General features: G+C 39.0%; 5 protein-coding genes and 1 long non-coding RNA gene across 7 annotated transcripts; 3 read left to right on the top strand and 3 right to left on the bottom strand.

Annotated features, from left to right (window-relative positions):
- Positions 1-330: 330 nt before the first annotated feature.
- On the top strand, positions 331-2,553 carry LOC6572822 (L-dopachrome tautomerase yellow-f2). Its single transcript, XM_001998892.4, has 4 exons — positions 331-608; positions 1,052-1,450; positions 1,519-2,177; positions 2,237-2,553. Exons 1-4 carry the CDS (start codon positions 458-460, stop codon positions 2,375-2,377), a joined length of 1,350 nt encoding a protein of 449 aa, XP_001998928.2. The 5' UTR covers positions 331-457; the 3' UTR covers positions 2,378-2,553.
- Positions 2,375-8,934, bottom strand: LOC6572823. Its single transcript, XM_001998893.4, has 8 exons — positions 8,573-8,934; positions 8,297-8,517; positions 7,635-8,230; positions 7,526-7,577; positions 4,744-6,234; positions 4,536-4,677; positions 3,582-3,740; positions 2,375-3,515 (listed from the first exon to the last, which is right to left on the bottom strand). Exons 1-8 carry the CDS (start codon positions 8,744-8,746, stop codon positions 3,300-3,302), a joined length of 3,051 nt encoding a protein of 1,016 aa, XP_001998929.3. The 5' UTR covers positions 8,747-8,934; the 3' UTR covers positions 2,375-3,299.
- LOC6572824 lies at positions 6,359-7,607 on the top strand. Its single transcript, XM_001998894.4, has one exon. It carries the CDS (start codon positions 6,458-6,460, stop codon positions 7,505-7,507), a length of 1,050 nt encoding a protein of 349 aa, XP_001998930.1. The 5' UTR covers positions 6,359-6,457; the 3' UTR covers positions 7,508-7,607.
- Positions 8,935-9,382: 448 nt separating the features above from the next.
- On the bottom strand, positions 9,383-13,446 carry LOC6572825 (polyadenylate-binding protein-interacting protein 2). 2 transcript variants are annotated; one of them, XM_032733840.2, is made up of 5 exons: positions 13,223-13,446; positions 10,831-10,981; positions 10,670-10,770; positions 10,470-10,595; positions 9,383-10,412 (listed from the first exon to the last, which is right to left on the bottom strand). In XM_032733840.2, exons 2-5 carry the CDS (start codon positions 10,972-10,974, stop codon positions 10,286-10,288), a joined length of 498 nt encoding a protein of 165 aa, XP_032589731.2. In that variant the 5' UTR covers positions 10,975-10,981; positions 13,223-13,446; the 3' UTR covers positions 9,383-10,285. The 2 variants fall into 2 exon arrangements, with proteins under 2 accessions (XP_032589731.2, XP_032589732.1); XM_032733841.2 differs by lacking the exon at positions 13,223-13,446 and having other exon boundaries at positions 10,247-10,595.
- Positions 12,177-13,437, top strand: LOC122756811. The gene is made up of 2 exons (XR_006356655.1): positions 12,177-12,853; positions 12,934-13,437. It is a non-coding gene; the product is annotated as an uncharacterized LOC122756811 (long non-coding RNA).
- Positions 13,447-13,944: 498 nt separating the features above from the next.
- On the bottom strand, positions 13,945-16,784 carry LOC6572826 (sialin). The gene is made up of 7 exons (XM_001998896.4): positions 16,276-16,784; positions 15,721-15,954; positions 15,362-15,655; positions 15,153-15,302; positions 14,557-14,689; positions 14,254-14,495; positions 13,945-14,187 (listed from the first exon to the last, which is right to left on the bottom strand). The coding sequence occupies exons 1-7, from the start codon at positions 16,546-16,548 to the stop codon at positions 14,014-14,016; spliced, it is 1,500 nt and encodes a 499-aa protein (XP_001998932.1). The 5' UTR covers positions 16,549-16,784; the 3' UTR covers positions 13,945-14,013.
- Positions 16,785-16,868: the final 84 nt, after the last annotated feature.

The following is a 16,868-nucleotide window of genomic DNA, read 5'->3' as shown; positions in this document are numbered from 1 at the left end:
GTTTTACCGATCTTTAAGCTCTACACTTATATATATATATTAAAACCTACTATTATGGTACAAATTTAAGTGGTACTTTTATTTTAGAAAATTTGGAATATATTTTTATAGCCAAGACTGGAATTGATTATTTTTAATGATTTCTATGAATATACATAAGTACCGATTAGTGAACTTTGAATAATTGAACTTTATTTACAATATATATATAAGAAAGATAGAACCGGTTTCCGGTTTGTTTGCACGACTCTCATGCAAAGATTTCTTATCAATTGACAATTGAAATTGCCAAGCTTGATTTTAAAGCAAAAAAACGTTCAGTTGCTGTGTAGATCTTGACAAGGAAAGTTTGAGTTCTCGCTTTCAGATTATAAGTACGTTGCGCGTATAAAAAAAAAAAAAAAAAAAAAAAAAAAAAACAATTAAAAACAAAGCGAGTTATTTGAATAAAACAAAGATGTCAAGATCTGTGTTTCTGTGTTGTGTAGTATTCTTAATTACACTTAGTTGTGTTTGTGGAGATGGCTTGATAGAGGTGTTTAAATGGAAGCAAATGGATTTTTACAACCGAGGCGATGTTCGAGCAGTTCGACAACCAAATCCATCAGGTAAAGCTATATATTACCCATACATGTGAATGTTATTCTTTATCAGAAAGTGAACAAGTTCAAGCTCAATATTTAGAGTTGAAGAAAGTTGCTCTCTTACAAGATGATTAAACTTTATAAATAATGTATATAATATAATATTCATAAAATGTATTAAACATGTAAGGCAACAAATTAATTGAAATTCAATTTTACTTAAATTTATATATGTATGTACATATAAATAAATATACAAATCATTATAACAGCAGTATGAAGTTGAAGAGAAAACAATTATTTCGCCTACTTAATTCGAACGCAATTAAAATATATTTGTAGCTCGACAATTGACTCACTTCAATTAACTCCATTTATTGGAAAATTTCACTCCATAACACTCTCACTCTCTGTGCATATTATCTGTATAACAATCAATTAAAGTTCATGTGTTTTGCCAAACGCAGCGCCCGTAGTTTTTCCAGGTAAATATGAGCGAAGGAGACTGAAGCGCAAAGTGATTACCTCGCGGGATATACCCGAGGGCGTAGCGACTCGCAGCGGTCTTGGCGATGACGACTCTCTGCCTTACATACCCTACAACAATGTTCCGATGGGCGTAACACATTTTCGTGGGCGACTCTTTGTGACCATGCCCAGGCGACGTGTGGGAATACCCTCGACCCTAAATTACATAGACATGCGACGTGACAGCGCGCAGAGCAGCCCCAAGCTGCACGCCTATCCCAGCTTTGAGATGAACCAGTTCAATAGCAGTGAACTGAATCTAGTTTCCGTTTATCGCACCACTGTGGATGCGTGCCAAAGATTGTGGTTTATTGACACGGGCATGCTGGAGTATCCAAGTGAGTCAGCATAGACAATGGCTTATGCACACATCAAACTATTTCTAATAATCCCCTATGTACAACAGATAATCGCCAGCAAATAAGACGGCCTAGCATTTGGATAGTGGACCTGAAAACAGATCGTCAGCTGATGCGCTTCGACATACCCGAAGAGATTGTGGAGACGGGTCGTGGACTGGCCAGCCTCACCATTGATGTGCCCTCGCCTAATCAGTGCGATCAGGCATATGCCTACATACCGGATCTGGTCTATAGGAGGCTATATGTATACAGCCTGGCAACGGATCGCATGTGGAGCTTTGAGCACAATTACTTTAACTTCGACCCTGTGGCCGGGGATCTGCATATTGGTGGTCAGACTTTCCGCTGGGATGACGGCATCTTCTCCGTCACACTGGGTCCCCAGCAGCCGGATGGCAGTCGCGATGTCTACTTCCATGCCATGGCCAGCAACAATGAGTTCGTCGTCTCGAACCGCGTGCTCCAGTTGGAGTCGAATGCAGCTCGCTCCGATCATGGCAACGACTTCCGTGTGCTGGGCAGCCGGGGTCAAAATAAGCAGAGTACAATGCATCAGTACGATCCGCGCACCGGCGTCGTCTTCTATGCCGAGATACAAACGAATGGCGTGGGCTGCTGGAACTCGCGGAATCCGTTCTCGGCAGCCACCCATGACACTGTGGCAGCCAATGCGGAAACCATGATCTACCCCAGCGACTTAACGGTCAGAATATGAGTTTAGTATACATTTGCCATTACTAATTATGATTAAATTTCGTACAGATCGATGAGGATGGCACCATGTGGGTCATGACCAACTCGATGCCCATATTCATCTACTCCACATTGGATACAAACGTGTTCAACTTCCGGATCTGGAAACAGGACACCATTGATGCCAAGCGAAATACGGCTTGCGAATAGGTTTATGTATATGGAATTGCTTTAATGAACATTTCGCAATGAAGTTACATAATAATATATTATACTCGTATGTCGTAATGTAATGATTGCATACTGACAAAATATTAACACAAATTTCATATGTATACATGTATATATGTATGTATAAAACAAATTAAAAAGCCTTTACAAATGTACCTTTAAAAAATTGCCTAAATTTGAGTACTCAGTTTATCACATCTTAAAGTTACATAGATGTTTGCCTTCTTATCATTTTTCTTTTGTCATCAAAAACAAATCAAATACTAAAGTAAAACATATTAACGTAAAGTAAACAAAATCAGAGGCACTCTAATATTGCATAAGGATACTAAGTTGCACAGGTTTGTATAATACGTGTGTGTGTGTGTCTGTGTATATATATTCAATTCAATTTACGATTAAAATAGTTTTTCAAAATATTCAAATTAAATACTTTTGATTGTTAAAATATCTTTTTTTTTGTTTTGTAAAATTTCATAATTTTTGTTTCTATAATATTCGAACAATTTTTTTGTGCATATTTCTCAAAGTGAGAGCATTATATAGTTTTCTATGTAAACTACTTATATAAAATTTGCAAAAATATATATTTATATATGTATGTATATATGTTTTTCCGTTAATGCTCGCATGTATAAAGTTACTACATATAAAAGATGACTATATAGCATTTCGTTCGTATAAGTAAACATGCATTTTGTTTTGTTTTGTTTTTATGTGAATAATGGAATGGTTATCTGGCCCAGTGTTATACAAAAATATACACGTATAACATAGTATAACAGTTTTGAGTTACTACATTGCTATATATCTTCCTATATATGTATTTATATATATATGTGTGTGTATGTGTACCTATTTAAAAGCCGACCACTTTTGAAGTGAGGCTGTAGCCGACATTTTACTGTACTAGATAATCCTTGTAGCCGCGCAACGATTTCAGTTGCTTTTTCAATTTGGTTATCAAATCCGACGGTTGCACCAGTATCGATATATCCCTGCCCACCGAATTGAGGCGATCGCGTATCTCCAAATCCTTGAAGAACAGATTCAACGGTCGACCGTTAATCTCCGTCAGTATCCAAAAGGTCAGCGTGCTGCCATCGCACGATTGAGCCTGCAATGAATCAATGAATGACATGAATTGATTGGAAATGATTTATGAAATGCAATTTGTAATCACCTTGGGTGGCAGTCCATGCCGTGCCGCCAGACTGTTCGGCACCACATCCACAATCGTTGAGGTATTGCCATCACGTATAAGTCCCAAGCACTGTCCATCGCGATCCCGGCGTATGGCATAGGCGCGTCCAAAGGGTATGCGGCGCAGCAGCACTTCAACCTGTAAGCAAAACAATATACTCAATTACGTCAGTCTAAGCCTGATAATGATTTGGGATGTACAATTGGTGTCAATAAACATACATACTATACTGTATTCGTTTAATCTTGATAATGGTTTGACATAAATGATGACGATTTAATCATACAATTCGAGCACTTTGAGCTTAAAATTTGTGCTCTTTTACACAGATAACATTTCGATTTTTGTATAGTAAATATTATGTAATAATTGAAAATTAATAAATTAATTATATGAAATAAAATGATTCTATTTAGATCTGTCTTATTTATTAAGCAAAAATTTACTTAAGCCAACTACAAATTAGGCAATATATTAGTATTAATATTACTATTAATATGTGTCAATTTAATACAAACTCTATCGTCTAATAAGTACATATAAATTGCTAAAGATGTCATATAATCTTCCCTGGTCAAACATAAAGCAACTAATGATAGATAATGTTAATGAAGCAGATGTCTATTTTCAACACATTCGCATATTGCTAATATAACTCACACTATGTATATATCTTATGTATATATTATAAATATATATACGTTTTTAAAGCTTAGCATTAAATTTCTTGCCCTAATTTATAGTTTCTTTTTAAAACTATAATTTCAATCTATATCATGTAGTATATATTCCAAGATTTTAACTGATACATATTAACACAGCATGATTCATAAATTTAATTATATTCTAATTTACGTGAGGGCGTATTTGCAGTAAGTAACAATTAGCTTACATCTAGATGTATGTAAGTATGTTCAAATAGTAAATACTTACGAATAACGTGTTGGTATTGCGTATTATTTTATTTGCCTCAGCGGCGCTGCTGATGCTGACGCCCGCAATGGAGAGCAGCTGATCGCCAATGTGAAGGGCGTTGTAGAGCACAGGATGCTCCTTCTGCTTCCAGCCCGCAATCCTGCATATGAGACGAGCATACATTTCAATTAAACACTTATTTACAGATATAGGTTCTATGACTCACCAGACACCACCGAAGGCATCCACCCAGGCAATGGAGCCAACACAATTCTTACGCCGCAGATTGAGTCGCACGCCACCAGGATGCATGATCTCACGACGCAACTGCATGACCTGCTGCTCCCTCAACGTGAGTCGCTTATTGCTGCTGTTGGACTGGTTGGCCGCAGCTTGTGGCGGAGATTGCATGCGGAATGCACCTGCAGCTGCTGCACTGCGTCCTGGTACAAACTCATTGTTGTTGGCGCCGCGCTGGCTACTTTGCTGCGTTGTTGCAGCGACTGTGGCGCCACGCTGCAGCGGCGCTTGGGCATCCGATGTGGAGGAGCTGCGCCTGCGCTGCTCAATGCTGTCCGTATTGGTGCTGCCGGAAATATTGCTGGCATCCCGCGTCGCATTGCTGGCACCGGAGCTGGAGCTGTTGTTGGCAGCACTCTGTTCAATATTATTGTTAGCATTGCTCGTGTTCGTGCTCGTGCTCGATGCCTTTGGCGTTGTCTTCGTCTTCAACGGCGTATTTAGTAGCTTCAGATAGTGGAAGTCACGGCGACTGGGTCGCGTGCTAATGACCAGCTCGGTTAGGCCGCGTGTCAGCTGTGGCCGGGCACGTCCATTGCTGGGCGTGGGCGAGGAAATGGCCACGCCGCGACGTGGCAAAGCGGGACTGCCATTCACGGGTGTCGCCTCCACATTAACCACTGCATTGCTAGCCTGACCTTGGCTACTCGTGGGACGCACAGCCGTTGGACTATTGCTGCTGCTGTTGCTACTGATGGGTATGCTCGACGAGAGGAATACCTTCTCATAGTGCACGTTGCCGCTGATGACATTCGAGTCCTGCGCCTGCTCATTGTTGATGCGTATATTCGTAATTCCCGAGCTGTTGGCGCTCAGTATGATCTTCTTGCTCATCTTCGGGGTGATTGGCTTACTCGCACCACCACCGCTGGCTGTGGTGGGGTAACAGGTGCCATAAACTGCCACCGTGGTTGCCTCACCATCGGCCAGCACCTGCACCTTTGTCGTATTGGCATTCGCTGTTGCCGTGGAAGCATTCGAAGTTGGCGCATTCGGATTGGAAGCATTCGGTTTTAAGGGTATGGTATAGGGATTGCCACTGCTATTGCTGCTACTGCTGTTGCTGCTGCTCGGCTGGCTGAGCACTTGTATTGTATTCGAGTTGGACGGAATTATTTGTACATTGCTTTTGTAATCGTTCTGTGGCTGCGATTTCGTTTTGGCTTTCAAACTGATTTCAGGAAAACGAAAAATATCCGCAATTACTTTATTTTTGGGCGGCAGTTCGGGCGCTTGCGTCGTAGTCGTAGCATTTGTCGTATTGGACACCTGTATAATCGTGACATTGTTGTCTCCATTCTCCTCGGCGGCAGTTGAATTTGTGGCTGAAGCTTGAAGCTTTGGCTGCGGTGATTGGCGTTGCGGCCTCTTGGTTTTGTCAGCGGCGCCAGCTGACATGGAACGTGATGTTTGGGGTCTAATGGAGAGGACGAAAAGTAAAAGCTTTAGTTGATAGAATAGTAAAGTGAATATTAAATATTGATAAGCTAGATTAGAATATGAACCTTAAATATCTTAATATCAATCTATAACTGGCTTGCCCCACAACAATCTTAACATCTAGAAATCTTTGTGAACTTCATAAAGTCAAATCAAGTCAAATCTCAATAACAACCCAATAATTATAGATATTTCTTAAAATGACCGATGAAGTGGCTTTATCAGATGAGACGTTGGACGAGTTGTTCGTTAGGGAAGTGGGCAGCGTGACGAAAATTGTGGAAAAGCTGCCCAGCAATGCAGTAATGGCCACCTGCACGCGTTGGTTCAAGATCTTTCAGGCAGCCGATCCCGAGGAAAGATTTGCACGCAATTGCATGCTGCTATTGCTCCACAAACAGCTCAACGATGACAACACACTGAGTTTTCCTTTTACGGATGCTCGCAGTTACCAGCGGGATCTAAAAACATTGCATCAGATGAGCCTAACACTGCACCATGCAGATGGCAGCGTCGACGATGTTAATAAAGATGATAACCGAAATGGAGATGCCAATACCGAAGATAGCCCCACAATGGATACCAGCTCGCCATTCAGTTCGCATAGCCCAGAGGTGTGTTGCGTAGAGAATTCGTTGCGCTTGGAGATCGCCAACAAGGTGCTGATGGAGCAAAACAAAGAGATGCTCAGAGAGCTGCAGGAGCTGGAGGCAGAGAAAGAGAAGTTGCTGACGCATCGCGAGAACCTAGAGGCTACAAACGAAACACTGCGCGATCACAATAAGTTGTATAGCAAAGAAGTCGGCTGTATGAAGCACATTTTTGCCTGCTCATCTCTGACGGCCCTTAAGCTATTTAGCCAGCCACAATTTATGGAACGTCCAAACTATTTCGTGACCCTTTTCTCTGTGCTCTGCGACGACGCACGAGATCGGGCACACTTTGAGCAAATGGATATTAAGTTAGGGAGTTTACTGCGCGACCACATGGACTATTATGTGTCATTAACAACACGAGATCAAATTAGCAGAGCATACTATGAAATGCACGCTAGTGTGTGTAAACGCTATAAGCAGCTCATTAGAATGCAGGAAGAAACGGCGGTGCATCAGCTATCCTTAATGACAATGCGTTATTTGATGACATTGCGCAAACTCTTTCTGGACACCCACAAACAGGACAAGGGTGTGGAGCAGTTGGCGCTGGATTTCATACAATATAATTACAATGATTTAGCGAAGGGACTATAGAGTCATCTATGCATTTACCTGGGTATAAGACGTTCGCATTGCAGCATTTGTTCAAAATTTAAGATTTGATCTGTAAAAAAAAATGTTTAGCTTAATTGAATTTAACGCTTTGACATGGGATGCTCACCCGCAGATATTCGCTGTGCAGATGAAGCTGCAACATCGACTCGCACTCCGTTTCGTAGTATGGGCGTTAAGAACTCATCCTCGGAAAGATTCGAATCTGCTGTGGTTGCGCTTGGGGGTTCCACTATAATTGTCTGCTGCTGCTGCTCCTGCTCCTCCTCTTCATCTTCAACAGCAGCTGCTGTTGATGCTGTTTCGCTAATTTGTTCGCTGTACGTGCTGATGGGATCCGAGAGCATATTAAGCAAATGCTGTGTTAGGGTATTGGACATTGCTGGTGGCGGCGCTGCTGTAGCTGGAGCTGTTACGGCAACAGCGGGTGTTGGAGCAGCTTCTATGACTGGTGCCACCGTTCTGGCTGTTTGTTCATTCCCAATGGTTGCTGGCGGATGCTGATGAGCCGGAATACGCTCGACCCCTGGCACTATGGCCGCTGGTACGGGCGGTGGTGCCGGCAACGGAGATGTTGGATCACGTGTGGGCAGCAATGGGGCTCGCACTTCAGGTAACTTTGTGTATAGGTTTTCACGAGGCGATAGAATTTTCATTTCGCGCAGCTTAGCTCGCAGCGTTTCCACCCATTCTTGCATAATCTCCCTGTATTCCGCAATAAAATATTGTTAATTGCTTCGTTTGTGTGTGTTTGTGTTGTGCGCAACTTACCATGAAACGGCATGAAAGCGCAACACTTCATTGCTGAGCGTCACTACAAATTCAAACTCATGGGAATTGGGTATGAGGGCATGTGATATGTGCAACGTATCCCGCAGCGACACGGCCCATTCAGGCATATGAGCGGCCGCCTGCCGCGGCTCTGCATAGCCCTCCAGAAGGGCCTCGGTGTCATCATGCACGCAGAACACAACCCAACTGCATTCCGATTTCTGCAAATCAATGGTAGGTAATTTTGACTGCTATAACTGATGATAAATAGTTTACCTTGGGGCCCACGGTTAGCTTTTTGCCATCGGCCGTCAGTCTTTTCAACCACGTATTCTTATGTATTTCACGAAACTGCGCCGAGCTGGCGGTCGCTGCGATTGCAGGTGCATTTGCAGGTGTTGTTGTTGTTGTTGTGTTTGCAGCTGGCACTGCTGCAGCAGCCGCAGCCATCTCTGAAGACTGCTCTTTGCTCTCCTGCTTGTTGCTACAATGCGCGCTCTTCGATTGCACTTAACATATTTCACATTTCACACAATTTATTGCAACCTTTTCTGCATCCGCATTAATAACAAAAAAGAAGTCAGCCAGAAATTGGCGACGACGCCATGTTTGCTATCAGCAATTTTTTATCGACTTCTTATCGATACTTTGTATATTATATCGTTTGGTGCTGCCACATTGTTTTCAACATTTAGAGCTTTAAAAATAAGGGGACATTTTCAAACATTCTTTCGATTCAAAATCCCAGTATATTCTTACTATTTTTATTTTTTGCATTTTATTTATTAGCTGCTATTCAAAATAAAGTTAAACAGATTTATACTATAATACTTTTTTTATTGGGATTTTTAAAAATAGTATTTTATATTTTTTTTGATTCGTTTTTTATCTTTATATCACACAAAACGTAAATAAGATCTTTTTTATAGCTGTCTTAAGTATCTAGAACTAACCAAAAAACGATATTTTTATTTCTACATCCGAAAACAGAAGTAAATTAAATTAAATTTATGTTTTTTTTTTTTTCATATGCATTTGCAATCGAGCAAATGGACAAGAATTAATTTTAAAGTTTTACAAAAAATATTGGTATTGCAGCGCATTTAATACTAGGTATACATATACAGGTGAATATGTATACTGTAAGAGAAGTCATTTAACATTAGTACGTAGTTATATCATTAATTTTAGCATTAGTTTATCTTTTCGTTTCCAACATTAGTTACTTATTTACAGCTGCAGATAACTAGTATGCGAGTCAAAAGTAGGTAAAGTCGCTTCTTTTCCTTTCTTTTTGTAACATAGACAGAACGTACAACGAGTTAACAATTACTCAAATGAGAGAACAAAATAAAAATAGTGGCAAAAAAAAAAAAAAAAAAAAGAAGGAAATGTTTAAACTTATAGCGAGTCTAGGAAGTGGGCATTTGCATTAAATTAATTACAATTAACGTCTTTAACATAAATTTCAATCAATCGAAATGACGGTTGGTTTTCAAATACAATCGAGTCTTGTAGTGTTTACATTTGCTTTAGCTGGAAATTTTTACATTTATATATCAAGATGGGTTTTCACAGTTAGCGTGTGTAAAAAGTCATTTTTGTATGTTTATACGAAAGTTTTGTTCAATAGCTTAAGCACGGCTCGTCTATATATATAATTGGCTCATATTAAACGCGAAATTTGCTGCTCGTAATGTTACTTTTGTAGTCATGGGTCAAGATAACTTCTTTTTCAACTCTTCTATGCATATATATATATACATATAGTTATATATTTTTTTAATGATTTTCAGTATATATATATATATTTTTTTTTATGTTTATGGTATTCGTTTGCATTTCGGTTGAGTTGGTTATTATACATATGATAACGTGTGTGTATGTGCGCGTAATTTTCATCAAATTATGTTTTATATTTGTTTGTTTTTTTTTTTTTTTTTTTTTTTCAACTTTTCAACATAGTTGCTTGTCTGGAATTAGCTGGTTTTATGTGTGTTTTTTTGTTTTTAAATGTTTGGTTAGACAAGGGAGGTGAATATCATATATAAACGGTAATCGAGTTCTTGCATGGGATGTTGGAATATCCTTGCTATGATACGTTTCAGATGCACATCTGAAATCGCTGCTGTGAGAGGTTATATAGTTCAGAGTATTGGGGGCCGGCGCTTACGAGGCTATAAAATCCATTTGATGGCAGAGTGGTACGAATTCGTCAGCCATGGGATTTAGCACAGATTTCTCAATATTACATTGACTCTTTGGTAGCGCAGATAAAGCCGTATTTTGTTCTTCCGTTCTGCAATGATAACGATCATATTATTATTATTATTATTATTATGTTATCATATGGTCTATGTTTGCATCACGTACTTGGCTTTTTCCCATTCATTTATTTGTTCCTCGAGCTCATCCTCGATCATGGCTTCGAAACACTCTTGCATGATATCTTCCTCTTCAAGACGTTGCAATTCCTGCAGAACGCCAACATGATTAAATATAAAGAGCATAATTTAGTGCAATTTCTTTCTTACGTTCTTGTCGAATTCCTCCTCGTTCTCCATCCACATATATTCTGAGAAATCTGGCTCATCGTCAAAGTCAGACAGTGATTCGTCGTCGTCCACCACATAAACTATTTGATCCGTCCAGTCAACAGATGGTACTTTTAACAACATGGTTGTGCTGTAATTGATAAGCGATAAATTTAATTTAAAAACATTTGAAAACTCAATACAAAGCGAGTCGGAAATTATCGATAAATTTACACCCTGTAATGAGGTTTTCCGGTAAACACAATATTTAAATACAGCAGAAGCGGAGGAAATGTTACGAGAACCAGAACAGAAAATTGAAATGAGAAAATTAAATACTAGAAAAATTCAATACAAATGCAATACAAAACAAAGAATAATGTGTAGTTGAGGAGCGATTCGAATTCGAAAAATCTCACATGTTCTGCTTTTCCAGAATATTTAAATACCAGAAGGATCGACAGGCCTAAAATTTATCATTAAATTGGCAGAAAAAGCCAATGCACAGAAACAAGGCCATAAGGGTTCATAGTAATATACATATCAATAGCTTATTTAACACACATACAAACACTAAATTAATATTTTATTGAACATATATATATGTACATATGTGTATACATATGTAAGTAGATTCCACTATTGCTTAACTATATGAGTCCTTTTCTACGCACTTTTAATCAGACACATACACTATGTACATATGTACAGTAAAGTTATATGAGTGCAATAACTTTGTGTAAGTATGCATATGTGTGTCTCTCGACTGTCTGTCTGTGAGTATTCTCGTTTAGTGCCGGCAAAAAGCTGTTAGTTGCGTCGTTCTTATAGAAACCGGTTTAACACCATCGCCAATCGCTTAATTGAGATAAACAAAACAAAAAACAAACAACATTACATACTAATGCAGTCACATAATCAACTACACAAACACACACAATTACATACATTCGTATATAATAAAATATTGTTTATATAAATACGTAGCAAATAAACGAAAAAATTTTCTTTTTTCTTTGCCTTTGTTTTGCCCAATATGTGTCTTCACTATTTTTGTTTTTTTTTTTTTTTTTTTTTTTTTGCATTTTGACAGCCGTTGCGGCGCATAAAAATATTTTCAAATACAGAATGACTAAGCTCAAAGCACAAGAGCAAAAGAGAAGACTAGAGAAAGGCAAAAGAAAAAAAAAAAAAAAAAAAAAAAAAAAGAGCGCGCACACATTCACATATAAACAAGCACATATATATGTACATAGGGAAACAGGGCAACGGCAATTGTTTATAAACAAGTGGGGTATATACCACACACATATATTTAAATACACACACACACACACACACACACAGAGGCATATATTTTTGATAAGCAGTATCAAGGCATTATTAATTTGTATGTATATCAGCATATATGTGTGTATTTAATGGTACGCTGTTATCACCTGTTTGCGACGTGAACAAACAAAACACAAATAAACTATAAATAAATTCGATAATGACGTCGTCGTGAATTTATGCAAAACGCAATAAGACAATAAATACATAAGCACATACATATTACATATGCATATGTATGTATGCGGATCGGCACGGACATGGACGTTGTTTGGTTCATGGGCGTAGTTAACTTGTGCCGTCAAACAAAAACCTAGCTGTGTGCGTGAGTGTGATAGACTATGTTGATGTGAACGTGTGGCTCCGCACATAAACATACATATGCAGCAGAAACAAACATTCGCATTCACACACACACGCGTACGCACAGTATTGCTACAGTTGCCATATTGCAAAAAATTAAAATGTATTTACTTCGTGATCCCAACAAGCACACACACACATGTATGGATATAACATTAAGTGATCACTGCGTATATACTAAATATATATGAACACACTCGTACATATACTTAAGTATGTATTCACACACACACACGCACCTGTAAATATACACACACACACATACATGATTGAATGAACCTCCCTCAACTCTGAGCGCAAGCAGTTGAAACAACACGGCGTACTCAAGGTAACAAGTGTTTCGAAAAAGTTTATAATATTCCACTAAAAAATCAACATTCGTGTTATATTCATTGCGATTTTTTATAGTTGCGTATAACAACAAATGGCACGTAGCATAAAATCGACTGGCCCAGGGGCAGACGTCATCGCTCCGCGTCGTTGAAAATATTAGCGTTTATTGATTTGTCAAGAAGCATTGGCTAGCGGAAATGCTAAACAACAAACAAAATAAAAGCCTGCAATTACAAAAACAGGAAACGTTTTGCCATGTCAGCTTTATGCCTTATGTTTCCGCATTTCTTTTCGCACTTGTGTAACTTAGCCCTAAAGTTAGTTAAAGCCACTTAACGTTTTCTCGTTTATTTACTGTACTCACTTTGCTATTTTACTTGAAGAGCTGCCAAACTGAAATCTATGTTCAGATTTTGTTAATCTTCCACTGAGAATTTTGTATTGCAAAAGTATAAAGGGAGACACTGACAATTTATTGTTGCATCCAGATAGAAAACACGCAAATTTTTCTATTGCGAAACCAATTCAAATGCTGTGTGCGGAAACACGTCCATGAACGTCAAGCAAACGAATCGAAAATGATTTATAAAACAAAAACTGACAGACGATTAATTTTGTACAGCTGTTCGGGTTTACTAGAGTACATCGATAGATTTGTATTTGCAATCGATTTACCGCAGCTGAATCGATAGCTTTTACAGGTTGGGTTGCTCATCAACTTGTCATTGAAATGCGCGCGCAATGTCGATTTTGAATGGAGTAAAAACGAAAATCTGGTGATTAGAATGTACACATATATATATTTACGTACTAAGTAATTTTTTCGAGTATGTGTATATAAATAACTAGCAAATTACTGCTGATACAATCAGAATACAGTGTCGACGCACACATTTTTTATCAGATCATTTTTGTAAAATGAAATAATTGAATAATTTATATTTATTGATCCACGCGTCAAACTAGTTTTCTTGTTGTAAATGTAATGACGTTGTTTACATCAATTTTATTTTTATTTTAAAGTTTGTTTGTGACAATAATAATATATTACAAGATAAAGTTAAAAATAACTAATACACCTACATATATATTATAGAAACATACGACTTTGGACGGTTTTAATAAATATGTACAACAATATATTCAAGCACTTTGTTAGTTAGCCGTTTCATTTGTGGTATTTGAGGGTTTGACTTCAGTTTCTGGCTTTTGGCTTCGAGGGTCCCATGGCTGAAGATTTGTACTGCCGAACAGACCAAATACAATTATGGCCAACACATTAAAAAAAATTAACGTCAGCAAAACATGATTCCATTCTGACTTGATACCCTGAAACAGAAAAAATTAGTTTCACTTGGAGTTTATATATGAGGTATATCTATCTCAGACTCTTACAGTTTTCACCAATGTGGCTATGACATGTGAGACCAGAAAGCCCGATATGTGTCCAGCACTGTTGGCCAGGCCTGAAATCATGCCAGCAAACGATGGTGCAAAATACAATAAAGTCGGCCAATAGCCACTAAAGCCCATATCTGTGGTAACGCCCAATAGCACAAACATGAGCAACACAAATATCTTTTGCTCACATCCTGCCAGAATTATGATCAGTAGCAAAATCATATTTGCAATGGAGCCTATAAATTTAAGTGAAGTTTTTAAACTTAATGATTTACTTGATATACAATATGCACTTACAGACGACGTACAAAAGTCGACGTATATAACTGTGCTTGGCATACACACGTCGCTCTATAATGGAACAACTCAATACACAAATTATCTTAGAGAGCAGCGAGCCCAAAAATGGGGCCGACGACAGAAAGCCAATCTAAAAGAGGAAAAATGTTGGTAGGTTAAAAATTAATATTCTCATTAACATAATACTAGAAAGTAATTTAGAAAAAAATTTCAAACGCTATAATTATCTAATAATTCTAATTTATTTTAAAAAACAAATAGGATATGATTGATCATTTCATATGCTATATGTGAATTCCTATTCCAGCAATATGATTATTTATTTAGTCATATATAGGACTACATATATGGCCTATATAACTAATAAGTTGGCCGATATTTATTCATGCTATATTCTTTGATTATTCAAAATGAAAGTAAAGGAAAATGTAAAGTGTTCCTATGTCAGCTATATGATTCTTTTATATAGGTCATATATAAGAAGTAACTCAAAACCTTACAATATTCAGAAGTCGTACAAGAACTTCCATGTCCGATATGATATTATTATACGGTCTGTATTCTGTATAGTTTATCATATATAGTTTATCTACCTCTTTCATGTTGAGCTGCATTGCTTCACTCATAAATCGTGGCATTATGAGCGAGAAGAGCAGAAAGGTGTAGTTGTGAAAGACATGGGTTAGAACGAACGCATGGACGGGCAGGGAGGTCAAGAGCGAACGCCAAGGTAAGCTCAAATGCTGCAGGAATTAAGGAGAATTAAATCATAATCAATGAAAGGCTTATGGCATTAACTCACCTGCGGCTGCTGGGCAGATTGCTGCAAATACTCACGCTCAGCGTCCGAGATACGTGGATGCTGCTCCACACTGTTGTAAACCAGCCAATTACAGATGATGCCATGTGCAAGGGAAACGCAGCCGATCACGTAGAAGGGCAGGGACCAGCCAAGCTCGCTGAGATAAGTGGTCAGCGGATATATGCCAATGGAGCCTAAGATCAAGCCGCTGTAGGCAAAGGAGAGCATCGACGTACGCTCCGTGGGATGTGCCCAAACCACGAATAGCTGATAGAGGGGCGGTGTGCCGCAGCCCTAAAGTGTGACAGATGTCACATTGAGTATATTCAAACTATATGCAATCTACTTGCAAATCTCACCGCGAAAATGCCAGCAAATACCAAACTAGTGACTGCTGCCGCATAACTATAATACGCTAATAAGGGCAGTAAAATGAAGGCGACAGCCTGCAGAGTCAATGAGTTGATAAACAACACCTTGCCTCCAAAGCGATCCGTTAGATGCCCAGCCAATGGTAGGGCAAAGACGAAGCCGTAGTAGAAGGTGCCCGGAAAGGCCAAAGCCTGACTGCGACTCCATTGTAGATCACCGAGCTGTAGACGGTGAAACGGCGAGAGTGGTGAGGAAATATTGAGAGTGAGAGAAAATTAGGGAAAGATATGAAGTGTTGGACAGATAGAGACAGAGAGAGAGGAGGAGAGAAAGAAAAAGATAAAGTGAGAGACTTAGAGAGAGAGAGAGAGAGAGAAGTAGAAGAGAGAGAAGTATACATCGAGTGAGAGTGTTAGCGTTTGCGAGAGTTAAGAGAAGAATCAAGAGATTTAGAGAGAGACAGAGAGAAGGAGAGAGTGCGAGAACACAGGGACAGAGAGAATTCCGCATGCACTCCGCACTAAGTGTTCCATAAGACTTACCTGAGCACCCTCCAAGGTGGGCTGCACCCATACTCTGTCGTTGCTGCCGCAGGTGGAATTCATCGTAATGTTATTTAGGCCGGACTGCAGTGTCTCCCGGGGGTGTGTCGGGACCATGTGCAGAATGATCAGACCCAGCATATTGCGCATGCCCATCTGCAGGACATTGGCGACGAAGGCGCAAAGCAAGTAGGTGAGCCGAGCCGAGCCCCAGAGGCGGCAGCTCGACTCCTGGGTGCACAATTTGGGCACATTCCATGACTTATGCGCCATTTAAGCGGAAATCTATATAGATTTATATATGTACATATGTATATGCAAATGAATTTTTGTTTTGTCTGTGCAATTAATATTTCGAACTGTGGGGTCGTACGTTGCGCCGCACACTGACCGAATTCAACTGAAGTTCGCAACAGATGTGAAATGCAATATAATTTGCAGTTTGTCACGATTTTTCGTGTTTATCAAAGCTCAAAGCGTTTGGCGTTCCGCTTATCTACACATAAATATGTAACGGATTTCGAACGAAAAACAATGAGAAAAACAAAAGAAGAGAAGATAAAGCCGATAAGTGAACCATGCGAAAGATGAAG

The sequence above is a fragment of the Drosophila mojavensis genome, unplaced genomic scaffold, assembly GCF_018153725.1.
Source record: "Drosophila mojavensis isolate 15081-1352.22 unplaced genomic scaffold, ASM1815372v1 contig_16, whole genome shotgun sequence".
NCBI classification, from domain to species: Eukaryota; Metazoa; Arthropoda; class Insecta; order Diptera; family Drosophilidae; genus Drosophila; species Drosophila mojavensis.
The sequence above is the reverse complement of the archived record's forward strand: the minus strand, read 5'-3'. Positions and strand labels throughout refer to the sequence as shown.

Excerpts from the sequence above, each read along its gene's own strand:
- LOC6572822 (XM_001998892.4), top strand. The coding sequence starts at position 458 with ATGTCAAGATCTGTGTTTCTGTGTTGTGTAGTATTCTTAATTACACTT. Across the intron at positions 609-1,051 it reads TCGACAACCAAATCCATCAG|CGCCCGTAGTTTTTCCAGGT; the intron begins GTAAAGCTATAT and ends TGCCAAACGCAG. Across the intron at positions 1,451-1,518 it reads GGGCATGCTGGAGTATCCAA|ATAATCGCCAGCAAATAAGA; the intron begins GTGAGTCAGCAT and ends TATGTACAACAG.
- LOC6572824 (XM_001998894.4), top strand. The coding sequence starts at position 6,458 with ATGACCGATGAAGTGGCTTTATCAGATGAGACGTTGGACGAGTTGTTC.
- LOC6572823 (XM_001998893.4), bottom strand. The coding sequence starts at position 8,746 with ATGGCTGCGGCTGCTGCAGCAGTGCCAGCTGCAAACACAACAACAACA. Across the intron at positions 8,231-8,296 it reads CGCTTTCATGCCGTTTCATG|GGAGATTATGCAAGAATGGG; the intron begins GTAAGTTGCGCA and ends TGCGGAATACAG. Across the intron at positions 3,741-4,535 it reads GCAATACCAACACGTTATTC|GTTGAAGTGCTGCTGCGCCG; the intron begins GTAAGTATTTAC and ends TTTTGCTTACAG.
- LOC6572825 (XM_032733840.2), bottom strand. The coding sequence starts at position 10,974 with ATGTTGTTAAAAGTACCATCTGTTGACTGGACGGATCAAATAGTTTAT. Across the intron at positions 10,596-10,669 it reads AATGAATGGGAAAAAGCCAA|AACGGAAGAACAAAATACGG; the intron begins GTACGTGATGCA and ends TTATCATTGCAG. Across the intron at positions 10,413-10,469 it reads CAAATGGATTTTATAGCCTC|ATGTGCATCTGAAACGTATC; the intron begins GTAAGCGCCGGC and ends CAGCGATTTCAG.
- LOC6572826 (XM_001998896.4), bottom strand. The coding sequence starts at position 16,548 with ATGGCGCATAAGTCATGGAATGTGCCCAAATTGTGCACCCAGGAGTCG. Across the intron at positions 15,955-16,275 it reads CCACCTTGGAGGGTGCTCAG|CTCGGTGATCTACAATGGAG; the intron begins GTAAGTCTTATG and ends CACCGTCTACAG. Across the intron at positions 15,303-15,361 it reads AATCTGCCCAGCAGCCGCAG|CATTTGAGCTTACCTTGGCG; the intron begins GTGAGTTAATGC and ends TAATTCCTGCAG.